The 27755-nt window shown below is 35.4% G+C and overlaps 1 protein-coding gene across 4 annotated transcripts in view; it reads left to right on the top strand.

Annotated features, from left to right (window-relative positions):
* Nucleotides 1-558: 558 nt before the first annotated feature.
* The window catches only part of LOC115620313 (sex determination protein fruitless), a 180474-nt gene continuing 153277 nt past the window's right edge, over nucleotides 559-27755 (top strand). For all 4 annotated transcript variants that reach the window (XM_030513504.1, XM_030513503.1, XM_030513499.1 and 1 more), the window contains exon 1: nucleotides 559-791. In XM_030513504.1, coding sequence (XP_030369364.1) covers nucleotides 559-791 — 233 coding nt within the window. The remainder of the gene's footprint in view (nucleotides 792-27755) is intronic.

Genomic DNA, 27755 nt, shown 5'->3' with positions numbered 1-27755 from the left:
TAAAAACTGAGAATTTTGTGCGTAGAGATCAAACAGAAACAATTTAAAATCGGCCGTAGTCGTTTTGGATTAAAGTATTGCGTAGCTGAACCGAAGCTTTCTTTTTGTTTTAGGGTACATATATAATCGTTACATATTATAATCATTTAGGGTATGTTCCCAAAAATCAAAATTATGCTGAAGAAAGAGTGAAAAGTCTTTATTTTATTTGGTCTTCAAGCAAACTCAATGTAAATTAATAAATTTTAAAAAATTATATATTTGGTAAGCTTTAAATTCATATTAAGCTTCTAACATGAGCAAATCAATGATAATTATTTGGACTATTAAGTATTAATTTACATCCCTGCTAATAGTTAGAAAGTGGTCGGTTATATTCAGTAAAGCTTCGATACATTTTCTAAAGTGAATCGCAATTTGATGTCTTTGTGATAATTTAATTGGATTGTCCTATTGTTATTTAATTTGTTGTTGCACAAATAACTCAAAATGAAGAATCTAAGACATAGTTAACCAACAATTTTCTTCCCTATATTTCTTTCATCAACAGCGAGCAACATGATGGCCACATCACAAGATTATTTTGGCAATCCGTATGCTCTATTTCGCGGTCCGCCCACCACCATGCGACCACGCGAGTCCCCATTGGGCGTGGCAGCACACACCGCTGCCGCTTATGCCGCCCTCGATTTGCAGACACCACATAAGCGGAGCATGGAGACGGATGTGCGAGCACCGCCGCCACCGCCGTTACCGCCGCCACCGTTGCCGCTGCCGACCACATCGCCGAGGTAAGCCAGGGTCGAGAGTTATGGCCGCGAGACAAAGCAAAGAAATGCATATCACCAGCAATCAACCAATCAACCAAGCAAACAACACATCAACACACTTCTATGCTAAGTCTTCAATCAACCCAAGAAACAAACGAACATACGAACATATAGTTTGAGATCAAACATTTTTTTCACATTTTTTTAAACATTTTTTTAAAATGTAAAGTGAAAAGCCCTTATATAGTCGCGGCCAGAAGAAAGTTCAAGTAACGTATAGCATATAGTTAATGTAGCCATTATAAAAATAATTGAGACATCACAACATTTTGGTTCGACATTCAACAAAGGACCCTAAACCCAACCGAAAACTTGTGCTCCATATATAATTACAATGGGAGCGAAATGAGAATCATATGAAAAAGTGTTTGCTACGCTATTGAATGTTAAATAGAGATCGATTTAGATAAGTTCAGATTATAAGACATATTAGTTGCTAAGTTAAATTAGATATCAAAAATAATCAGCTAAAATACGATTACAATGAATACTATAGTGATTAGAATTAAAACTATTGCAGAGCAGTTCTGAGCAGCACTTGTACCGTTGAACAGAACAATAAATCTAGTTAAGATCTAACACGTAGTGAGTCGTACACAATAATACGTAATATGCACAATCCAGTTAATTACTTACAATATCGTAGCAGTTCCAAATAATTATACGAATATGTAATTGTATTCTAGATTTTTCCAAGCTACATATAATAGTTTTAATGATATCGCAATTGGTTAATGCCAAGCGGATAACTGCAATAAAGCCAATATTCTAACTATGTATAAACAATACAAGGAGTAGTATACTATAGTCCATAGATTACACATATATTGAACATATATTATCACTTAAATATCAGTAGGTGAGCAGCTAAATGAGTGGGTCCATAAGTAACCCCTAGAATAATATACACTTAAAATATATTCGAAATATTTGTTTTATTCCATAATTTTAAGCGCTTTCCACAAATAATAATAATAGCATTAGCTAACGTTAACTTAAAGTATACGTACACACTAGGCCTCTTAAAACTGAAGAATTTTCTCATCTTAAAGCAAACAAAAAAGTTACTAGAACTTGAAAGTATAGCTCCAATACGTACTATTAGCATTCAACTAGCCATTGAAAAATATATTATACACATAAGTATATCATATACTTGTAAATGTTAGTGCAAATTTATTTTTCAAATCAATTTATCAGTTTATGCCACAAACACTATTGAAGATTTGAGAGGCATAAACACGAGCACTTAACTCGCACTTTGTAAAATGCAAGATTTGTAAAACCAGAAGTACAAAATGTAAAGGCATACTAAAGTATATAGAATATCGCAAAAGTTACTCACTTAGCTAGTAAGTATTTAGAGAAAGAGAGAAATTAAATTGTAAAGCAAACACTTTTCAAGTGATGTGCATTTGAAATGAAAGCGAAATCAAGCGTATTGTGACAAAAAAGGAGGCATCAATCAACCATCCCTCTTCAATCAACAAACCCCAGCGATGAGCAGCGATGGAAGAACAAGTACTCTCCAAACTATACAGCATCAACTACTCAAGAAGCAACATTTAATAATCACTAACAAACAAAAAAATCTATATAAACAAGTAAAAAGTAAATGAACTCATCAAAATGGCTACATAATCATAATTCGTTTTGCCAGTTTTTGTCATATATTTAAATCTATATATATGTTGTATATATATATATCCCTCTCATAACTATCAACGATCAACATGAGCCCGAACCTTGTCAACTTGCGCGGTAAGTCCAGACCACTTAACCTTAGCTCTAATAATTCCCGATTGGCCAATCTAGTGGCCATGAGTAGCGAACACACTTAGAACGGCATGGAAGACGAAGGAGGCATGCCCTGGACTAGTAAGAAACAACCTGCATTGAGTAAATTATACAATATGCAATATATACTATATACATATAAAGGCTATATGGCTTTAGTTCTAGACCTAAGTCCTAGCTGCATTATGAGCATGCACATAACATACAGCTACAAGTATTAATGGCTGCCATTACAAAGAACACATCTGAAGGGGTTCATCGATTAACTCTTTTGGATTATTGTGTTATATGAATGAATGCTATTTGTTGAAAATTGTATTGCAAAGCAATATTTTAATAATGGATGCTCTCTTTAAGCATTTTCGAACGCTCAGGCGGAGAGGAAGTACTTCGAAGCTACAAATATGTGCTTTATTTTCTATATAAATACAAAAATGTGCAAACGTATATTCTTGTCATACTTTTTTCCCGAACTACAAGACACATAAAACTGATAATTCTTTGACTGAATTTATGTTAAACTGTTTTTGGTGATATTGAAGGACATTCTCTAATAAGTTAGAAGTTCAAAAATCTTCGCTCTTATGGAACATCCTTGATTTACGTTTACTTTCCAAAATTAAAACTGAGCCTGTGGAGTCCCGAGTACGGATGAAAATATCACTACTGGCAGTACAAAAAAATCACAAAAATATGTTAATATTACAACTAATACTCGGCGTATCTGCTGAGGGCATTGCGATAATTTCATTGATTCAGTTGAAGCAGTTCTCGATCCCCTTAACAAACAATGTTTATTCTTGTGCTCGATTTTAAGATTTTAAGTTGTTTTATGCCTTCCATCCAACTTTAAGTCTTTGTAACAAGTCTGACAAGTCGCAGTTACTAATAATATCAAATAATAATGATGATATAATATAAAAATAATTAATAATTAATTATATTTCTATTAAATACAGATCATATCTATTACGAATCGAATGCGTGCATAATAGTTTCTAAATAGAAACAAGTATAAAATATTATATAGAAGTTATCTTTTTTAACGATCGGAATTTTTGATCAATTTTATTCTACAAAAAATATTGAGTTTTGGAAAAGAAAGCTCCAATATTTAAAAATCACCTCTACTCTTGTGGGAGCTTCTTAGCAAGTGCTAATGATGTTGATGTTGTCTCTATCAACGAACATTTATATAGAAGTTATCTTTTTCAACGAAAAAATTCCAATAACGAATTTTATTCAACAAAAAGTATTGAGTTTTGGAAAAGAAACTCCAACATTTACAAATCACCTCTACTTTTGTGGAAGCTTCTTAGCAAGTACAAATGAAGATAAAGTTGTCTCTATCAACAAAATATTATATAGAGATTATCTTTTTCGACGAAAAAATTCCAATAACGAATTTTATTCAACAAAAAATATTGAGTTTTGGAAAAGAAACTCCAACATTTACAAATCACCTCTACTTTTGCGGAAGCTTCTTAGCAAGTAAAACTGCTTTTCTTAATTCTAGCCGAACTTTTTCCTGAAAGCTAGAACACAGGTCAAAAATTCTTTCTCTTATTATTATTAATTTTGCAAATGTTAAGCCAAAGCCATATTAATTGTTTGTGCTTAATCTATTCAAAAAATTATATTTGAAACGCAACTTTTGTTGTCAATTGTTTCAAATTTAAGCAAAAATATATTTCAAATACTTTATTTTCCAAAAATTTAAAATAATGTGTTCTATAAATCGAGAAAAGTATTTTCATTTAATGAAAAATGAAGAAGTTGTTGGAAAGCTTCTAGGGGTTCTTTTGAAAAATAGTAATAATAGTTTGTTTTAAATGATCATTTTCTTAAACTAAATCCTACAATTCCAACATTTTTTAAAGTATTTATTTAATGTAACCTTTTCCTCTCATTGAGGCACTGGACTGCACAGCACGTTGTCCGTCTATCACAAGGCCTATACGAGTATTAATTGCCAAATGTAAAATGTTTGAGAAGGCGTTACCAAACTGCAAGTTCTACACGTATTTTTTAATGCAAAAAGGAAGTTTGCTGTTAAGTGCGCGTTTTTGGGGCTTGTGGCATGCACCACAACTAATTGCAATGGTCATGCGATATGCGGCAATGCTTCCGGGCCCGGAATATTGTTGTACACTGTCAGCGATTACGACTCAGAAGCGGGAGAAGGGAGAGTTTGAATCCTTGCTAGAATCTCCATAGCTTGTCACTTCATTATAAGCATAGAGAGAGTCTTTTTGAGCTCAGCTCAGCTCATCAAATCTCGTCTCAGCTCATTTGTCAACCGTTTGGCGCTGGACAGGAAATGTCTCAGCAATTAGTTAAACAAACTGTCGCACATTTCATTAAGTCGCTGCAAATGGCCAGCAGCAGTCACAGAGCCACCTCAGCTCAAGGACATTCAAAGGCGCCCATTTACCACTTATTAGTGGCAAGCAAGCCCAAACAACCAACAGAGCTCTGCTTGTATTAATAATAATAGAAGTCGGGCCATGAATATAATAATAATAACGGCTAGATGGCCCTAAGTAATGTATGTAACACCATTAGCATCTTCAGTGTCGTTTGCCTGTACTTTGGCCTCCGGCCTTCCTCGTCCTTCCTCGCCCTTCTGCTCTATAAATGCAACTTAATTCTCTATGCATTGCTCAAAACTTTCATGCAAAGTGCGAGCGCGAGCCCCACTTGGCCAACTTGGTCTAACGAATGCAGCAGACTGTGGAAATGGCACAGGACAAAGACAAATAGAAAAGGCGGGCGCATTCAGGACGTTGAAAGGGTAGGTGGGGGAGTGCTGGGAATGATTGCTGACAAACAACAAGCACGCACTGACACCGATAGCACCGACAGCAGGACAAACAGGATATAATGTGCGCCATACCCAGTCGAGATCCTGTGCTCGCCGACTTTATGTTTCACTAAGTTACATATGTAAGTCTTAAAGCAATCAACGGCTTATATGGACATTATCTTGGCTAACAACTTGTTACAAGCGTTCAGTTTGTAAGAAAATTCACACCTTTAAAAAAGCATTATCGAACATTCCCCTAATGGTCTGCAATTCAATATCTAAGCTCTTTACCACCATTCCTTTTCAATATACCGGATATCAGTCTTATAACTGGAGATATTTCTATTAGCTGAGCTCAGAATTATGAATGGCAATGGAATTCTACACAATTAATAAATAGTTTTATGAACATTCATTTTTTATGTGATGTCATCTAATTATTTTTCACATTTTTTAAATATTAAAAACTAAGTCTTTTCACTAGAAATGGCCTTGTTTTAGTTAAAATTTCTTACGTTATTATTTTATTACTTTGTTTTTTAGTTTTGATGTTTTCTTGATCCTTTTTTTTAATTGAAAAATATAAATATAACTAATTTGCCTGCTATTTTAAGATTTTCTCTTCTTATATTATCTTGACGGATAATTTTTTGTCTTCTTAAACACGCCACAAGAATAAGTATTTAAAAATGTAAAAAGTTGTAACAGTTTTCGCTTTATAAATATATTTTTGCTCATACAAGAGCAGAGGCAGGAGTGAACAGTTCAGTTTGTCAGCTATGGCTTTTATAGTACTTCCCGATTTCCTTGCAATCTAGGATGCCCATTCGTTTCCCTTTGCTTGTAAGAAATATTTTTCGCCTAGCCTTCTTTTGCTTGTTACATCCAACGGACGTCCTTTAAGTCCGACTGGGTAGCCAAGACTTGCTTTTCGTTCTACATATATGCGTGTATGAGTGTCTAAGTGGCCGCACTCTGGATTTTGTGTGTGAAAGGAACTGCCTACGGCTACATGCAGTATCTGCATCTGTAGGCAAGTGGGCGGAGCAGGCAGTGCGACAGACAGGATAGCTAAAACGAGCAGCACACAGAAACCTGTAATTAAAAACTGCATCCTCGACCAAGTTCAGGGCAAAATTATGTTACCGGAAAACGGACAAAAGATATTGACTTTGTAAAAGTGTCAAGTGTAATTGGTTAAGACAGCCCACAAGCAATTGCATGCATTTGGAGCGGAAGCGGAAGTGGCTCGCACCTGAGACCAAATCACTGAACCGAGCAATAAAAGAGCAAAAGTGGAAAAGTCCGTAAATTACATTTGAACAAGGCGAGCAAAAAAAAAAACCAAAAACTAACAACTAAACGCCGGCTAAGCAAGTGAAAGTTTGTGTAATAACAAAAAAGGAGGTGCTGGTCCAGTAGTAAATGGCCAAGTGGTGTCAAGGTTGGGTTCACCACTGCCGAGCTCTAAATACTTTTTGCCCTTTGGCCAGCATGTTGCGAACGCAACTCTTAAGCGGTTTAACTCTTGGCCAGCTCAAATATTTAGCATTGCAGGCAACGCACAGTGTGGCAAATCGGCAAATTAGAAATTGAAATGGCATTTCTTTTTTCTGTTTTACGTTAAGAAAAAAACATGAAACAAAAAAAAAAATGCATCGGAATTAAGGACATGCTCTTTGACGTCGTATAAAAATCTAGTCTAAATTTAAACGAATCTTAGTTTTCGCCTCAGCCTCAGCCTCCTTGTTAAAAAAATAAATTGGTCACAAATGTAATTGTTAGCGGTTTGTTTTCGGGGTCTTATAAAAGAGTTGGCTGCACAGTTCCAGATATGATGATACGATTTTAAAATATATTTATTGTGTGTTAAAAATGTAAAGCTTGACGCAAATTGTAAATCATAAAATATTTCCAAATATACATACGACGCGTTATGGGCTAGCTATTTCATCGCTATAAAAAAATTGCTTGCAATAATTTGTTATCATTGGTTTTTAAATCGATTTTTAGTCTAAAGTTTTAATAATTTATGAGTACGTGCCTATGCGATTTTTCAAATAATTATAATTAATTATATTTGCTGTTGTTAAACCATTGTCTAAAAATGACTTTAATTTTTATTTTTTATTGCCCTAAAATTTGTACCATTTACCAAAAAATTGTCTGAGGAGATCGTAATGTAATGGTGTACAATGTTTTGCGAGGCAAATCAATGCAAGCTCGTATTTCGTAGCTCGTAGTAGTACAGGAATAAGTTAAATAATACAAATTAAATCGAAAATGAGACTGTTTCCCAAGTCACTTCTCTTTGGTACAGGATACCTTTTGAGGTCCTTTAAAAACTTAGCGGACTCAGTTCCATGACGTCTTCAAAAAGTTATTGAAGCCCTAAACATTTTATTAATGCACAACCACTTTATTATATTTTGCTTAGAATAACGCTTGGCCAGCCCATGAAAATTAGTCTGAATTAAAGTTCTTATGAAAATATGTCCTTTAAAGTATTTTGAGGTTGGCATTACCAATATGTAATTGAAAAACAATTTCTTTTAATATATTATGCCAACAAAAAGCTGTTGAGAAAAGTATATAATTTTGTTCTCGGCAGATTTGAATTATTAATTTTTTTTAATGATTCTTAATACCGCAATTTTTTACGAGTAATGTATGCAGATAATAAACTATCATAAAATGCGATTTAACAAAATTCCAACTAAATTTTTGGATAAAGTGTACAACATATAAAAACGGGCTCGTTCTGGCAGTCCTCCATTGTCGTCTACCTCCAGAAAAGCCATAATTGATTTCCCCATTTAAATGATATTTTCCATTTACTTTTCATTCATGGAATGACTTTTCAAGATATATTTGCGATTTCATAGAAAATGAACGCCGAAAAGCATAAAATTATGCAGTTTGCAAAATCATAACAAAATCATAGCAATACTCAATAGATTTCAAGAAGAATTCGGGCTGATTGCCAAAAATGTTCCATTGTGCGTTTTTTCTTTTCTCTTTCCTTTCTGCATCTTCTTTTTATATGTAAGTATTTGTTCACTTAGTTTGTTTAAATGCCGTGGCGTGGCCGCTTCACAATTTATACAAATTGCAAAAGCATTAGCTGTTGGCACTTCATATACAAATACATATATGTATATATCTGTATATACAGCAAGCTTAGCTGGCAGCCATGGGGAGATTTCTCATTCAGTTTGCCAAAAAGCTGGCCACTCAACTTAAAATCTGTGCAACAAAGTTTTTCATTTAAAAGTGAAAAAGTGAAAAACTCCAAAACCTATAACCAAAGCCATATTTTGACTAATTGGCAGGCAAACACGAGTGTGGTTAACAAGTGTGGCCATAAAAACTTGTAAAATCCGTCCAACCTGAAACAACATTTGATTTGTGAATACAAAAGCGGGAAACTAAGCCCGTTTCAAAGATGTTGCACACAACTTGTGCTCAAGTCACATGCATTTAACAATTCATTAGAGCTGGTTGGGGCAAAATAAAGCTTATAAGACTCAGACATGCCAAACAAAATGCTCTTCTCATAATTAACTTTTGTCAAAAAGATTCACAAGCTGAAGCTGAAGCTGAAGCTGTAGCTGAAGAGTGGCCTGCAATGCATGCAGCTGAGTGTGTGGCCAAAGGCACAAATCATAATTTCAAATATTTTCACACACATCTACTCGTACATATCTATAAATTAATATATATATATATATAAGTATATGCCAAGGGTATGTCTAGTGTCTGTCTGTGTGTCTACAGGTGACTTAACACTTGATCAAGTGAGCTGCCAGCATGAAGTGAATCTTTGCTCGCATTTTGCACTCAGCTCTGTGCCTCGTCAACGTCTCCATTGTCACAGTTGCCACATTCAGAACATTCAACACATTCCGCATTCCGCACTCAACATTTGAGTTGGCACCTGCAGTTCATGTGGCTGTTGATTTACTGCTGATTACATTTTATTTGTGGCAAATGGCAAATGTCTGTGGAATTGTTTTCTTAAGAACTTGCGCTGCATTTCATTTTCATGCTCGTTGCCAGGAGACAAAAATCCCAAATAAATCTTTACACGCTTTTGCTTTGATTTCAAACACTAGGTACTACAAGTATATGTGTGTGTTTGTCTGTCTCTCTGTCCGTCTATCTGTCTGTCTGATAAATGCTCATCTCATAACTGGTCCATTGTCTTAATGTTAGTCTTTTGGCTGTCTGGTGCAGACTTTGGACGAAAACTTTGGGCTTGCCATTTGGTTAGCAGCAATGTTTGCAATTAGTGCTCATGCGGCGTATACGTAATATTAATAAGGTGTTTGCCTGCAAATTGAATTAGTTTAATTAAATGGAAAACGGCTTTGTATTATACAATATTTTGTATATAAGCATGTACATATATTGCCATTGTGTGTGCGTCGTGCATATGCATTTAATGAGTTTAGCTATGAATTTAATTACATTATTTATAATCGTCGCCCAGAGGGCAGTTTGAGAGAGCACGGGAACTTAACGCAGCATTACAGCAGGACTATACGTTCTGCTCAACTTAAATGGATGTGTGTGTGTGTGTATGTGCAAGGGTGTATTTTAATTTTATGCACTTCTGCGAACACATTACGCATACGCACTGTGGCATGTGAAAATTGTAACAATTAACTAAAACACTTTACAAGCGAGCACGAACAAATATGTAATAAACTAGCTTGCTACACAATTTGGATCACTTAGTGCAGATTGCAATTTCAGTTTTTTTTTCAAAAAAATAAACATATAGAAATATAAATGAACAGTGAAAACTACATAGGCGAGTCAAAGGCTCACAAATCTTAAGCTAAGTGTTGTCTAAAGAAAGCCACACGTGTCAAAAAATAATTCAAGAAGCAAACATACAAAATTACTAATGTTTGGGTTCAGAAATTTGAAGAGTTTTCGTTCTTTATTATATAGCTTGTTTATAAAAATAGGTACTTGCAATAAATGTATGTATATACTGCTGTTGATTTTATACAGCGACAGTGTCTATTGTATTTGTGTTAAAAGATATATAGCTCTAAGAAATTGATAACAATATGTTTCATATACTTCATTCTTTCATTTCATTTGTATGACTTTTTTTGCTTGGTCTAGTAACGAGACGGTATTATTATTTTTATTTCTAATTTTATTTTTGAAGTCAGCTTTGCTTGTTGTTGAATAAATTAATAAATATTTCCAAATTTTTGAATTTACAAGTTGTTAAATATTTACGATTACAGTAGGAATAGATGTAGATATTTTACATCAGCTATCATAATTATTGCGCGATCAACTGGCATTAAAATGTGTAGATAATTATGCCGTTCTCTAGCAACCTTATGAGCTGTTGAGTTCAGTTGGTATTATCAATACGGGCAGTAGTGGTTCTTATAGCAGCTCTTAACCAAGTTTAAAATTATGAAAAAGTCAACTTCTTATTATGTATGTATTTATTTGAGTGAATTTGACATTTTTCGCTCAAAATGTTCTTTGATTACGTATGTAATCAAAATCAGCTTAAAATATAGTATACATTTTAACAGAATGTAAGGATGCTATGGCTCGGTTTTGAAGACATTTTTACAGCCCCATTTCCACAAAAGTTGGTCCTTAGTGTTGCCGTGTATTGAAGATCAGCTTGGAGCAGTATCCAGCTGTACTCTGGAAACGACAACAGTTACCGAGATACCATTTATCGGCCTCTTTCTGTGACGCAATGCAATGCACTTTGCTACACAAGTGTTTCATCCCTCATTTGTTACGATTGCTGTGAAGTGGCAGAGAAGGTGGTTCAGCATTTCGCTTGCTTCTAGTCCCTTGCATTTCCTGTAACTATTGTCGGTTGTGATGCCCAACTTCTTGGAATGGGTGGCTACCAAACAATGACCTGTGAGTCTGCATTCCTTTCCTTGGATTTGCAGTAGGAATTGATTGAGTTGCTTGTCCCGTGCATAGGGCGCTGCCGATCTTGCAGTTGACAGTGTTTTCCCATCGTTCGCTAAGCTTCGCTCTGGCTTATGCTCCCATCTGTTTTTAAAATGCTCTTAGGGAGAATAGTTTGTCCTTGGACTTATGTCAGAATATCAATAGCAATATAAAATTTGTTTAATTCGACCAATAGAGAAATAATTGTTTGTAAAACAAATGAGCTTTGTCTTATTTTTATTCATTTTTTGTCACCAATATTTACAGTTTGGCTTTTTTTCCTCATTACCTAAGAGCTGTTCAATATATTTGCAATGATATCAAATTATTCGTAATTGTTACTTAGAGTGTTGACAACGCATTCATTATATTTGAATAGAATGGAATTTCTCAACAATCCACTTGCACGCAGTTTTTTGCAACAACTCAATGACACAAAACTGAGTCCAAACCACTTAAGCCTTATGCCTGGTTAATTATGAATCAGCAAGATAAACTTGAATGCAATTAAAAATTTTCTAGAACTGAATATCTAGCGTAAAGTTCTAGGCACATTATTTCTATTCGCATTTACTAATTGTTAGATAAAACAAGTGAAATAAAATGTTTGAAGTGACCAACTTGGCAGGCTTTGCTGTAGATTCAAACATACTTACATACGAGTGTATATATGTATGTACTTGTATATAGCCGTAAGATGCTTGTGAAGTGTGTGCGCTTGTTACCGGTTGTTATTAAATTCTGTTGCACATTAGTGGCGCAGACAATTGGCATGAATGCATGTCGTCGACAAAATAACTCGAGTAAAATGGCAAATCACAAGCACTTTGCTTACAATTTGCTTACAAACAAGAAATGCGAGCGCCTGCCTGGCCAAGCGTGGCTGCCTGAATGGATGGATGGTCGAACTCGGTTCCATGTACTACAAGGAGATGTATGTAGATGCATAGCTATACGAGTATGCGAACGCATTTGCAATGTGTCCCATCCAGTCATCAGCCATCGACATCGAGCAACGGCGATACGGACGCTTGAGCGGCTAAGTGTTGCCCCCCATTGCACCAACAGTTGCATATTTCATTAAAAATATTGCACAGCATGTGCTTGTTGTTGCTACCCAGTCGGACCCATGACTGCTTCAATGCATTTGCTGCCTGCCTCTTACAAAATATTGGATGCACACACACACACACACACACCGACAAACATACGCAATACTTAGGCACTAAAAGGTAAAAAAAAAACAACAAGAAGTGCGTGCGTCGCGGCCTGAAAAGCTTTGCCAGTTTTCACTGTAAGTGGTTGCCGCTGCTGCTGTTGTTGTTGTTGTTCTTGTTGCAGCGCGTGTTGGATTTGTGCGTGGGTCCTGCTTTCATATATGCGTGCGTGCGTCCAGGGGGTGGGGGTGGGGTTGGGGCAGCCATTCACTCAAGTTGCATAACTTTTTCTATGCCTGCCGCTCGACGCATTTTGTGCTCGCAGGCTCATAAGTTGCGGCCGAGTTTGTTTTAGCCGAATGCAACAAACAACTTTCTGGATTTCCAAGCTGTTTTGTTGCTGCTGTTGTTGTTGGTTTTTCTCCTAATTAATGCGCGAACTGTGAACTGTAAATAACAAAAGCAGCTCTGCATTGTTTCTGAACGCCTTTTGTTTCACATTATTTGCGCTCTAACTTATTGATTCGCCGCCCAAAAGTGTTGCCTACTTTCGGGCTGTGCCATAAACCATAATAGCGCCAGCCTAAAACTATGCAGCAAATCAGTTGACATTGACAGCCATGGAACAGAATATGGCACAAAATACTAATGTACGAGTATATGCAAGCATGTGTCGGTTATGAGTGTGTTTTTAGGTGTATAAATGGGTGTAAATGGGTGCTGCATGTAACGCGTCTTCTCCATTTCCTTTTGCCTTATAATCTAATTAACTTATGACATTTCGCTTGAACTACTGTGCCACAAATGGCATAACAACAGCAACAGCAGCTGCTGCTGCTTCAGGAAAAAGACATTCCTAAAGTGACCAGCCAGTGCGGATTTGTCAACAAATTATGATTTATTCTGATTAAGAAAATATTTGCTGTACAATTAGTATTTGCTTGGCGGTACTTTTCCCCTCTCAAAACATGAAGTGAGTTTAATTTTCGTCCATTTAGCATAAATAGCAAGCATAACCGGTATTTTTTAAAATTAGCTTTTATTTAATTCTAATCTTCTCTCTGCTAACTTTTTCTCTCTTATATTATATTATTATTATAACTTGTTTAGATTTCTCCTACTTAGGCTTTCCTAAGTTTTTTTTATACTTTTTATAAATAGTTTTCCTATATGTGAATGTTTGTTGACCTAAATATAAATAAGTTTGTAAATTTAATCGGAATTATAATTTATTTTATATATAATTCTATACTATAATTTCAAATTTGCACATTTGTTTGCCTCTAAGCTGCAGATACGGGTTCTTTCTTCCTCTCCTTATAAGAATGCATATAACAGAACGGCGGAGATGTAACATTCTCTCTTGTCTTTTACTTCGTTTTAATGTCAACAAACTAATTAAGTTTAATGTGCCTTCAATGTATTAAAAATGGTTTCTATAATTATTTCGTCTGTATTGTTGTTGGTCACCTTAGTAAGCACACACAGAACTATCTTTCTATGTCCAAAGGCAGCAGCACATGACGCTTATTACAATGTGGCTTTTTAGCCACTAAGCAGCTTTAGTAATTTTTAACATTTTCCTCTGCATATCGCTTGCCTCTTTCCGTCGGACATAACCTTCAACTAGCTGTCACAGTTGCCCAGTTGTTGTGTGGCGCCAGGTGCTCGGTTCGCCAGCTGTTTGCCTTCCACTGCCCTGAGCGAGACTCTCATAAATTTCACTCAAATTTTACTTTTCCACCTTTCTGCCTTTGCACCTTCTGTGTTTGCCATTCGGCCACTCAATGTAAAAAGTACGGCCCTTATACTCATAGCTGGCAATGCACATTATAATGTCCAGTAAATTGGCGAACGTCGCGGTTGAAAATTCGTAAAACCTTCAAAATAAAAGTGAAACGTTCTGGGATATTTAAAGAGAGAAAAACTCAAAGTTTTCTTAGTACTTGTAAGTGTTGGTTTTGCAAAAAAGGTGTCTAGTGCTGATGTGCTGAATACAATTTTGATTGTCCTTTTCGTGAGCATTTTCATAATCTATATAGCTTGGCTTATACAAGGTATGTGTTATGTATCTTAATAATAACCAAAAAATAAAGTACTTTCTGTACTTTTTAAAATCATTTTCTAAGAGTGCAGTTAGTGATGAATGTAAACAAAACAAAAACGAGCAATTTAATTAAAAGTATCATCATCGGGTCTGCTCTATAAAGAAATGGAAGAAAATTATGACAAGCTTGTAAGTCTAAGTAGCAAGCTTTAGAATTACGAAAAAATCATATAAATAATGCATATTTTAATATTTTCAAATAATCCTCTTTGTGTTGAGCCTGGTTTCCAACAACAAAGTTTCTGAAATCAAATAATTGTCGGCGTAAAATATTCAATTTTTAGCAACATGTTGCAAGAACACATTTTCTGAATTTTAACAAATTATATTCCAATTCTTTGCTCCTCAGACACATTTATACATTTGCCTTGTTATGTACAACCTTTTTAATTTAACAATCGATAATAATTTTTATTTTTTTGGTAATCCTTTTATTACAAAAACATGTCAAAAAATACTTCGAAATGGTTTATTTTGGTTTATTTTTAGTTCCTATATTGCTTAAGTCATTTAGTTTTTTTATTTAAATAGAATTAGACAACCCCACTTACAATGGGAATGAAAGTCATTTCCACATAACTCTGAAGAAATAAATAAAATCAGAGCTGCTTCGTTGGTTTTAAATTCGTTAATTGTTTAACTAATTGTTGATTTAATGTTCAACCATTGTTTGATCAGTAAACAATCAAAATACTGCTTTATGATTAATATGAAAAGTTGTTTTTCAAAAAGGCTTATAAAATTTGAAAAGTTTTAATTAATAGAGGTCTACAAAATTTCATTAAGAATAGCAATGTATTTTAACAAATGAATCACTTACTGAGCCTTTTTTGAAGACTCTAAGAATGTCATAGAAATTCTTTTAAAAAAAACGAATTATACTTTTTAATTAAAAAGATCAAGAAGAAACCGCAAAACTTTTTTTCTATGCATCAAAAGGCATTTTTCAACACTTTTATTGATTATTCAGCATTGCACAACCCTTTTTTCTTCTTTTCACGTTCATTGAACTCAATAATTTCGTTCAAATGAGAAAAATATGACTAATTCAATAATTAATTGAATAATATTACCTTACATCTGTTAAGTAAAGTTGCTCCAGCCGTACATACTTGTACATACATATATTAATGGCAACGAATTGTCTCTTTATTTTTGTTGTAATTAAAGTAAATTGTTGAACGAATGTCAGCCCATCAAGCGGTGCATAACTGCAGAGCATGCCACGTCCACTTAGGCAGCCTAATAATGTCAACTGCTGCTGACCATTTTTGGTCAACTAACTGGGCATTAAAATTACAAGTCAATGCCAAAGCTGAAAAGCCAAAACAATGCAAATTTTAGAACAGATTCCAATGCCGAAATACACAAGCACACTAGGCACACTCAGGCACACAGGCACAGCCATAGAGCCAGCTTATGCACCACATTTTGTGGCCGTGCTCCTTCCCAATTGTGGCACCAAAATTGCCTGCCCCTGGGTCGGCTATTGGCTTGAATGAAGCTATTATTTGCGGCATGGGGCAGACACAACTGCAGTGCAACAATTGCGCACAAGTTGTTCGTCTTCAATGTGAGTGCCGCCGCTTCCTCGTAGGTGTCACTTACATAAAAGGCTCGCTTCCAAGGCCCGACTGAAGTGCAGTCGTTGCTTGGATTCGGTTTGGATTGGATGGGATTGAATTGGATTGGATAGGATCGGCCCCAAGCCTTGCCACACGTGCGCGTTCGCTTGTCTTTCAGTGCTGTCTGCTCGAAATGGGGGCCCGAGCGCCCATTGGAATTACGGGAGCACTTTTCGCAATTAGCCGCTACGAAATTACCCCGCTGTGTGTGCCGCTGTGTTGGCATCTCTCTCATTGTTGTTGCATGCAACAATTTAGATTAGCAATCCCGCTGCCGATTGTTCTCGGCGACTGCTGCAACAACAGAGAAATGCATTCCTGACGGAAGAATCGTCGTCAGCGTCATTGTCGCCGTTTTGCCTCTAATCTAAATGTTTAGCCCCGACATCTGATGGCCAACATGAGCGTTCCACTACCCGTTCGTTCGTACATTTTGTACGACAGCCAGCCGTCGGCTGTCAATCGTAGTTGGCTACTCGTTCTACTGCTCCTGTTCGTATTGTTGTTCTTGTTGTTGTTGTTGTTGGAAACGGTGGCACTTACAGTTGCACTTGCGGTTCGCTGTCAAGTCTGCAATTATTGTAATCCATCCAAGTTGATGCAGCTCATCCCAGGCCACTGGTGGGCGTTCGTTTTTGCGGTAACCCGCACTCGCCGCACATTAACCCATTGACCTTGTTAGAAGTGGCAACTATTTGGCAGTCGAGTCGACTCGCGTCGAATCGGGTGGGTGTCTGATTGGCTTGCCACGTTTTTGCGCCACATTTCAGCGGCTTTGCAGCAAAGTTTTCCAAAAATAATCAAATTACACTAAGCAGCAGAAAGCGGCTTCCTAAAATCTTTAATTTTTTTGTCCCTTACAATCCAAAACATGGCAATGATAAATGGCAGTTAACTAAATTATGTTTATAATATATAAATTATTGAATCACAAAATTTGATACATCTAAAAGTATATGTATGTATAGCCAGAGCAACGAAGGCCTTCAGGTTGTTTTTTTTTATATATATATGGTATATATATTTTATAAATATACTTCCCTGAATATAAAACTAAAAGCTTTTCCGTCTGCAATTTTTAAAATTTTATATAACATGAAGAAATTGGTGATAAATGTGTATTTATTTATTTATTTATCCACCTGGATATAGCTTTCCTTATTCTTGTTCAATAAATACGATACGTTGTTTACAGTAAGAAACGTCTAGCTCCTCAAAAAAGCCATCAACCTTAAACCCAACGCCTTCATTGTTTCCAAACCTTCCAACAGCGAGCCATTTTTTCAGGTTTGTAAAAAGGGAAAATATTTTGAGGGGCTCAATCTGGCAAATAGGGTTAGTGGCAAAGCAATTCTAACACTGCAATAAAGAATCTATGAATTATTCTGAACAGGACTTTCTTGTTCGCCAAATGCGTGTGGCTTTTCTTGATTTCATTTCCTAATCCATGGGAAAAAATGCGCATAATGCTCGCCATGTTTAATTTGTAATTTTTACAAAAATATTAATGTACTTGCATCCTTGACCTAGCATGCATTCTTGAAAGCTAATGGTTCGCTTGCTTCCATTTTTTATTTCATTATCATATAATGAGGTCTGACATAGCTCAACGAGCTAACAGAAATCCCATAATGTGTGTGTTCATTCCGAAATATATGACTCGGTTCGAATCACCGCGCTTTAAAAATAATTGCAGTTTAAAAATTCTGAAAAAGTCTCAAAATATCGAGTTATGGCCAAATCTACAGGCTGAATTCGTAGCATAAAATTAAAAAAAAAAAAGTATCAAAGTTCAGCTTTTATTTCGTGCAAAAATGGTTTTAAAGTCGCTTTAGCAAGTCCGCACAGTGGGCGCTTAAAGTTCTTAATTGTAATATGTTGAACTTACATTTTTAAAATATTTCTGAAAAGCTACTATGACGACAAAAAAAACACCATTTGGCTACACACTTTCAGTTCTTCTCTTAGATATTGTAAATAGGCCAGAATAAAACGTAATATTATTTTAGTGAAACAGTGAAATGTTTTATAGAATTTCCCTATAGCTTAAATCTCAAGCATTTAAATATAAATATTTTTAGAAACAAAAATCGAACATAGGTAGCATAAATATAGATTTCTTTGCGAATTTTCAAAGCTAATAATAATTTAAACATACTTGATTCTTCGTTTAGTTGAATGTATTTTAATGTATGCTTTGTTTAATTCCAAGAATAAAAGTTAATTTGCTGTAAGAAATAATGGAAAATTGTTGATTTTAATTAAATGAAAATGTTTTCAATTAATGTTAAATATTTTCAATCAAAAAACTGCCCTCTAACATCGTTTAAATATCTTTGTTATTTATAATTTGTATTTAGTTTTAATGAATTGAAATATTTATTACATTTAATTGTTGCTTAAAGTTGAATTTATTGCTTTTCTCTTGGCCATTTTTTATTCAACTCTAAACAAAACTATTTGTGCCGTCTAGTGTACGAGCGGCTGAAAACTGCTAAGTAGCCATAAACGCGTTTCCTGTGCAGCAGATGAAAAGACAGACAGGCAGACAGACAGGCTAACAAACAGGCAAACATAGGGGAAGAGAGAGAGGGAGAGACAGACAGACAACAACAGCAAATTTGACACCCAGGAAAAATCAATCGCGCAAATCTTATCATTAAAACATCAAAGTTAGCTGTTAGCCCGGCCTGGCTGATGTTGCTGCTGTTTTGTGGATGTAAATGTTGCCATGCCACTGCCGCTTGCAACTTAATTTGCGGCAGACGACACAACACGACAACACACAGTCGCAGTCACAGTAACAGCAACAGCATCATCATCATCCTCACTCACAATCAGAATCACAATCCCAGTCGGAGTCAGAGTCACAGCTGCAAGCATCAGCGGCAATCAACGGCAGACAATCAAATGGACGGGCAGTCGGAGAAGAACCGTGCCCAGGATAAAATCAACAGGTGGCTCTTGGCTCTTGTCTATTGGCGACTTTTCCGTCAAATGTGTCGTTGGATGTGCCAAAGCGAGAACCGGTTCTGGCGATTTCTGTAAATCGCCCGGCTCTACGAGTGTGTTGCCATTGCTGATGAGCAGGATTAGTTGAGGCGAATTGACTGCTTGACTGCTTGACTGCTTGACTGACTGACTGAGCGAGTGAGCGACTGAGTGTTTGAATGAATGAACGAGTGACTGACTGAGTGAATGATATGCAAAAATTATGGCTTTTCTTAGCCACACCGCTGCACTCATTAAATACAAGCAGCTTTGTAAATATTTGCAACCATTCGCGTGGAAATGCTAATCAATGTCAATGCGAATTAGATGTGCTCTAGCGATCATATCCCAGCTCTGTAATCACATTAGAGCGCATAAATTTGTGTACGAAATGAACCCATTTTAGCAGCGGATCTAGGCCAGCATCCATGCTGGGAAACTCGCAACAAAGTACAAGCAATTAAATCATATTTTTTATGTGCATTTAGTGAACAAATTATTGGTTTTTTTCTAGTTGCATCTCTCGATTTTCCGATTTGCAGAGAGGTAATTGGAACTCTGACGCGCTAAGCCCCCTCTCCTCATAATGGACTTATTGTGAAGATAGGAAGTGATTCCATATTGCTGCGAATAATAGTGCTCGTCCTTTCTCTGCATCCAGAGTACCCTATTGTGTCCTGTCAACCAAGTCTGTTTTCTTGTTAGTCTCCAGTTTTCTTCGCTATAGATAATATTTCATGTTATGTTTTCCGATGTGAAGTTTCCGATTGCTTGCATTAGACGGCTTCATTGCCCAGCAAAAGCATTATTTCTAATTACATACATTACTTTTAAATTAATTATATTTGCTGCTTTTTAAATATCTGTTCAAATACCTTGTTGTAGTAAACATTATGAATATACGCAGTGAAATATCATTTGGCAGTAAATAGTTCAATTGAAGAAGTAGGAAATTGAAAATTCTAAAAAATAATTATTGCCTCATTTCGAATGATCGATAATAAGCAATAAAATTATTCATAGTTGGGTTATTTAAAGAGCGAAGAATGTAAACATTACTTTTAAAGAAAAAAGACAGAAATAAGATGTTTATTGTCAAATGATTGCAGATTGATTGTCTAAGCCTCAGAACATTTAGAAACATATTTCCAAAATAGAAAGCGATTTTCTTAATCGCGCTCTAAATAAAACGAAAAGCAATTTGTCCTACATTTGATAAATTTTATTTTTACAAAGCGAAATACCCTGTCTGTACTGAAGTAGAGAAGAAGAGATTGAGGTTCTTTTTTTAATATATATGTATATATTTAATATTATAGGTAGATAATTCGGTATACCTCCTTAATATAAGAGAAACATTTCTTAATTATTGGATATTTTCCAAATTTAATAACGTTTTCATTATAGGGCATAACATTTCTTTTTTGATGACACCGCCAGTGCAGCTCATATTTAAAACAACCGATTATTGCAGTCGATTCAGAAACAGTTCAAATTAATAACATCATCTTCTATTTATCAATAAAAATTAATTATTCATTTATTACATGGTTTTTCATTTTATTTACATTCAAATTATTATTATAATTATTTATTTATTATTAAATTAGTGATAAATGTGTGAAATTTACGATCAGTATTTGAACCAAGTAATGGACTGAACAAGGAACTAACGGAACTAAAAGAACGATTACATCCTCGCTCGAAAAGGGAAAGGAAAATGAAGCGGAGATTTCTCAAATCGAGTTACAGACTAATTTTTTTATCAGCTCTTTAAATATTCTAGAAATAGTAAATTGTGTAAGGAAAGGTTTAGACAAAGACCGAGCATTTCAATATTTACTTCAACGCTTCACACAAATTACAAAGGAAAGAAGAAGAGAGTGTTAAAACATAGTTTTTACGTAGCATGATGTTTTTCTGGATATCAAAAAATATCCTAATTAGTAACCGATTTTAGGAACATCCTAAGTAGTAACCGATAGTTGTATTTCATAATCGATAGCAATATTTAGTAACCGATAGCGTTATATCAATACAGAGAAATAGCTGAAAAGTGACGGTAAATATTAGCAAATAACATAGAACACAATAATTATATTGCATATTTTTTAAATATGTTTTAAACATTCCAAAAAAAAGCATGAAAATTCAAATTCATGCTTTCACATTTCAGTTATACCGAATTAATAATATGATAAAAATTATAATTTAAGAGAGAACATTAGACATTGGAAATGGTCTACAATTTCCAAACAAAAATCTTTTTTATACTTTTGAAGTAAGTTGTCTTGATCAGGAAAGCTTTATGTAATATATATTGATGCCAATTAGTGTTTATTTATGGGCAGTATGTACGAGCATGTAGGTACAAGTATGTCGGCCAGCTTGATCTTAATTAAACGATGGAATTGCAATTTTGTAGCTGTTGTCGCCAGCTGATGGGGCCTAATAACTTAACCTAATAGCACGGAAATATATGTAATAGAGAGCACACGTCCAAAAGCGTTGCAACATTTTACATTTTTGTAAGACAAACCGTTGCCCGGTACTCGTATTGCTGTTGTTGCTGGCTTGTTGGCTGCCATTGCGATTGCTGTTGGAAATTGCAATGGAACATTGTGCGGCTGCCTCTTGCAAGAAATCTCAATTTAAATCTTTATTATACTTTTAGGGTTTATTTATGGGCAGTGTGTAGGTATGTCGGCCAGATGCGAGCTTGATCTAAATTAAATGATGGCATTACAATTTTGTAGCTGTTGTCGCCAACTGATACTGGCGCCTAATAACTTCATTGCAGGCGATTTGTACAATGCTACAGGTATATACACGGAGATATATGTAATAGAGAGCACACGACCAAAGTTGTTGCAAAGCGGCAGCAACATTTTACAGTTTTGTACGACAAACCGTTGCCCGGTACTCGTATTGCTGTTGTTGCTAGTTGCTAGTTGCTGGTTTGTTGGTTGCCGTTGCACCTGCAGCAAGAAGCGCATCATTGGCAATTGCAACAACATTGTGCGGCTGCTTCTTGCAATAAATCTCAATTTAAATGGCGCCCCGGCATGCGTGGCTTGCCATCGATGTTGCAGCCAAAACGGTGCTTGCAACTCGTCTACTGGTTTTCCTTGCCGCTGCTTTCTTCCATTTTTTTTTCTGCACTTTTTGTCTTTTTCTTGAAGGCGCGATTCTCTGTTGCTGCTCATTTGTTGGCAGCGCGCTTCAAATTTGTAGCCGAACCAGTTAACAGCCCCATGGACACATTCGAACTGTACTCTGTATGTTGTCCGTTGCGATTTACTGTGCCAAAGCGCGATCATTATCCTAACGCAATTTATGCGCAACGGTCGATTCAGGAACGCGCTCCCTCCTTTTTTAAAGCCAAATGAAATTGCCCACGCCCAGCATAATTGCCAAACGGCACCAGCAACAGCAACAGCAACATGCTGCATTGTTAACGCCTAAATAGCAGTAGCCATCTAAAGGCAACAAACAGTAACAGCAGAGCAACAACAACACCAACACCAACAACAGCAGTGGCATCTATAATGGCGATAATCATTAAAACGATCGGAGCCAATCCTCGAACTGGTTCTGCACGCGTCATCACATCCCACTGCGTCTTATAGTTCGAGAACGTTGGCATTAGCGGGAAATCTTAGGTTTTTGTCTTCCTGCCATCAACAAGATCGTTTCAGCCAAGGCATATTAACATGGCCAATCAATAGATTTGTCCGTTTTTATCAATTACGCTCACTGCATTTGTTTGCCGCATCGCAGCACAACTGCCAATGCCCCAAACAAATGACCATGTACTGGTGGCAATGGCCTCTGATTGGAAGGCGTTCATTGCCATTAAAAATAAGGACTTGGAAACAGAACATAGGTGTTTGCAGAAACTACGAAGGGAAAGGACAGTTTATCAAAAGAGCGATTATTATAATCATCTATATTTTTGGCGTATTTTAATTATATACTGTAACTATTTACAACAACTTAAATTCAAGTTAACGAAAAATCAAATTACAGCTAAAACAAGGAGGTTAGGCTTATTTATTTATTTAATCGTTTATTTATTTATTTATTTATTTCGTTATTTGTTCATTTATTTATCAATTTGTTTATTTATTTATTAACTAATTTATTTATTTATTACTGGTTCCTAGCGCGACAAGAAAAAAATCTAGTAAATTAATGCAGTAGTCACAAAAAATTATTATTATTATGTTCAAATGCATTTTTCTACTTACAATACAAAAAATGTTATTTATATTTTTTAGCAGGCAAGACCCATTTTTCGATAAAAAACAATATAATAAACTCATATTTTGGAAAATCTTTTTGGGTCTATATTTATTTGTTTTATTTATTGATCGACAAATACAGTTTAATCATTTAATAATTATAATTTATAAAAAAAAAACAGCAATGTTTTTTTCATTTTTTGTTTTTTTGCTTTATTGGCCTTTTTATGTGGACTTTCTTTAGCTTTTTGTACAATTGCTAATCGAATAGAAACCGCCATTTACTGAACTAAGCCAACGGTGCGCGAAACCAAGACTCCATAGAAGAGCAGAGAATCATGTTCAAAAGCAGAAGAATTCCAAATATTATTTTTAAATATCTGAAACTATTCAACTACATCGAGTACTAGGAGATCAATGGAACTCTAATTTAATTTAACATTAAATCAGTTAAATATTATTTTTGTATGCAAATCCTTTGCAAAAGATTGCTTGGAGTTGTTGGACTATTATCCAATTAGGTATGCCTATAAAGGTATCCATTATCATTCATTCTTGCTGATCATGTTGGTAACGTGGGCTTTTCTTACGTCCTTTCTTCTGTTCTTTCTAATTAGTTCAAATAATTCGGCTTGACTATGTCTTAGCTCAATTACAATGAAGTGTTCCTAAGCACTATCAATTACAATTACAAGTAATATCGATTGAAAGCATTTGGCAAAATGGTTTAAATAAATGCCTTGTTTGTTAGCTCTTTTAATATTTTTCAGATAAAAAGTGCTTTATAGTATTCGCCTTTTTATGTTTAGTTTGTTTAGCTCCTTAAACTACATTTGCGTGTCTCTCTGTTGCTCTATTAATTAACGAAACCTCAATCTACAATTATAAAAGCTACTATTATTGCTTAGGCAAAATACCAGATTTGCTCGCACTTTCTACATTCTTCTACTCACCAAAAGGCTTTACGCATTTAATGATTTGTCCATAAAGCAATCATATTTATTATTCCACATTACATACAAATTAGCCTTCTAATACTTGTATATTCAAGAAAAGTATTTTTTAAAACCTTTCGTCTTCTTGGCAATTTTCAATCCTATATAATAAAATGTTAATGTTGTTATCTAAATTAGTTCAATAATTTAGCTTAAAAAGTAAATGCTTTAAGCACTTACACTTCGATTAACTCTTGTTTCCATAAAACTCAAACACGATCTTTAAAATACACATATAAAGTGCTATATGCCTCACATTACGCATACGCCCCAGAGCCCAACTTGGCTGAATGCAAATTCCAGTAATTGGAAAACATGTTAATTACTACCATTCTTTGGCTTTCAACTTCAATATCTTCATTTTGGAGCCAATTCGCAGCCATAAGTTAATAAAATAATTGCATATTATGGCAGTTGGACGTCTGTAACATGACAATAACAAGTGCAGGCACCATAAATGTGCCACAAAGTGTAGCAGCAATAACGAGAACAGCAGCAACAGCAACAACAGCAACTGTAACAAGTACAAGAAAAGCGTGAGGCAGACAATCAATAAATATGAACAGAGCAACAGAACACGAACTACAACAACTACAGCAACAACATCAAGAGCAGCTATCAATGGCCAAACAAAAGGCAACAGGTAAAGGCAATTACCAATTGTGAGCCACCGAATATATGTACGTATGGAGGAGCTATGCTCCTGGCCTCCATTTGTGGCGCCCTACTGCTGCCAATGCTACCCAATGCAATTCCAAAGATTTCTCCTGAAAATTGAATATCAAATAAAATGCAATAAAACAAAAAGAAATGGAGACATGGAGGTATGAAGGCAAGGCAGGAAGACAGCAAGAGGCAAACAGCAACATGAATATGATTTACAGAGCCCGCTAACTTGGGAGTGCTTAACAGGTACGAGCCACGTACACTTAGAGAAAAAACTATTTTAAATGAAATATATATTAAATATCTTAATTTTGGAAGGGCATTTGCGATCAATACTAATAGGTAACGGCAAGCTAGATTTAAATACAAAAACGGACGGAGGTATTTATAGTATTGAATGGTGAAACATTATATTTTGTTTTTTTTTTACATTTAGGGCTTACAGAATAGAGTCCTTTTGTAATAATAATTTGTAATTTGTAATAATTTATTATTGAATTACTAATTTGAACTATTGCATTAACTATCGAATATCAATTCATTGTCGCAGCATTAAATCAAAGCTCTAACAAAACTATGAAAATATGTTAAGCCCAATTTTGAATACGCTTCAAAATTATTTTTGCTTTTAAACTAATGGAAAAATTTGATTTTATTTTGTTGATTTATACAGTCGATTTTTATAGTCGAATTTGTAGTTTGTGAAATAATAATATGTTTCTCCATGAAAAGCTTAAACTGAGTTAGTTAAAATGATTTTGCATCATATATGTCTTCAAATACAGTTACTACTTAAATTTAAAAAAAAAGTAGACCTTTTACTTCTTTCCTTTGACTTAAAAATAGGTTTTAAATAGTTAATATTTACGAAATAATTGCAATATTGCTAATTAGGAAGTAATTAATGTCCGAAGATAACATTTTTTCAATATTTTAAAATTGATATAACGTTCTTTTATTTTTATATACTTCAAATGCAACTTTTAAATTTACAATTAATAAATCATTTCCATTTTCAAAGTTTTTAATCTTATACAAAACAAATTTCGAAAAATTCGCTTTGAAAAACTGAAGAAGAGCCCCGATAAAGTAAAAGTAAGAAGCAGTAACAGAAAAATGTATTAAATGGTAATTCAAAAAATAAAATAAACTCGTCCTTTCTCGGACCTAGGAGAATCTGGATACCAACTTTGGTTGTTCAAGCTTTTATAGTTTCTAAGATCCTTGCGTTCATGCAGACAGACAGACGGACAGGCAGACGGACGGACATGTCTAGATCGATTTCTCGCGTCATGCTGATTCAGAATATATATACTTTATGGGGTCGGAGATGCTTCCTTCTGCATGTTACATACTTTGCACAAACCCAATATACCCTTTAGTATCCAAGGAATTGATTAAGCGGAGTAAGTTGGCAGCACCACCGCACTCAATGCTGTTCCATGGACTTTTTACAAATCCCACACTATAGACATAAATGCAAGAACAGACAATATTTTTGAATGCAGTTGGTAAAGTTTTGTAATACAATTTGATGTAAATGGCCAACCTTGTAGTTTGAAGAATAGTATCCAAGGAATCGGGTAAGCGGAATAAGTTGGCAGCACCATCAAACTCTATGCTAAATGTCCATGGAATATTTTACAAATCCCAATGTAAAGACACAAATGCAAGAACAGGCAATGTTTTTGAATGCAGTTGGTAAACTTTTGTAATACAATTTGATGTAGAAGGCTAAGCTTCTAGTTTAAAAAATGGTATCCATTGAATCGAGTAAGCGGAAAGAGCCATAAATTGGCGATAAAGCTACTTAAAACATTAAAATGTTACTAGAGTATAACTGAAGATCCAAGCAGCGCAGCTACGACTATAACTTTGGTAAACAATTTTCATTCCAGTTAGTTATTTTTCAAAGTACATTTTTCCAGGTGTAGCAAAAGAAGAGACTTGGCTGGCCGACAGGAAGGGGCTGAAAGGCATGTGAAAAAAGGAGCGCATTGCACACTTGCACGGTCAGACAGCTGGTTGGGGAGAGAATCAGGCAATAAGGGGAGAGAGGGCGGGAGGGAGGGGGGTAGGGAGGCAGTTAGCTAGCAATTGCATTTTCCGTTTGCTATTGCCGTTTTCCACCTGTGCCAGTTGCTGTTCTTGTTGTTGCTGTTGTTGTTGTCTTAGTTTGCCGTTATTGTTGCTTGCTTAGCCTTTATATCGTTAGCTAATTTTATTGTTACAATAACTGTTGTTGCTGCTGCTGCCGCTGATGCTGATGCTGCTACTAAAGTCGTTGTTGTTGCTGCTGCTGAGGCTGTTGCTGCTGGCATAAATGGCATTGCAATGCGCTGCATGTTTCAGATACTGTTGTTGCTGTTGTTGTTGCTGGTGGTGGTGCTGCTTCTGGTGCTGCTTCTGGTGCCTATTCCTATCTTTCACGTATCTTATGGCCGGCCTTGTATATATCAATTCTATTAAGCGGTATCGTGGCAGCCTGCCCTGCTCCTTCTCTCCAGCTGCCGCACTCGCGCCTTTCAACATGTGACTAATCATGCAGAGCCAATCATGCCACAAGTTTATTTTATTTTCGCTTT

This window comes from Scaptodrosophila lebanonensis, unplaced genomic scaffold (genome assembly GCF_003285725.1).
Source record: "Scaptodrosophila lebanonensis strain 11010-0011.00,11010-0021.00 unplaced genomic scaffold, SlebRS2 tig00000024-arrow-pilon, whole genome shotgun sequence".
In the NCBI taxonomy this organism is placed as follows: Eukaryota; Metazoa; Arthropoda; class Insecta; order Diptera; family Drosophilidae; genus Scaptodrosophila; species Scaptodrosophila lebanonensis.
This window is presented reverse-complemented; position numbering and strand designations above follow the sequence as displayed.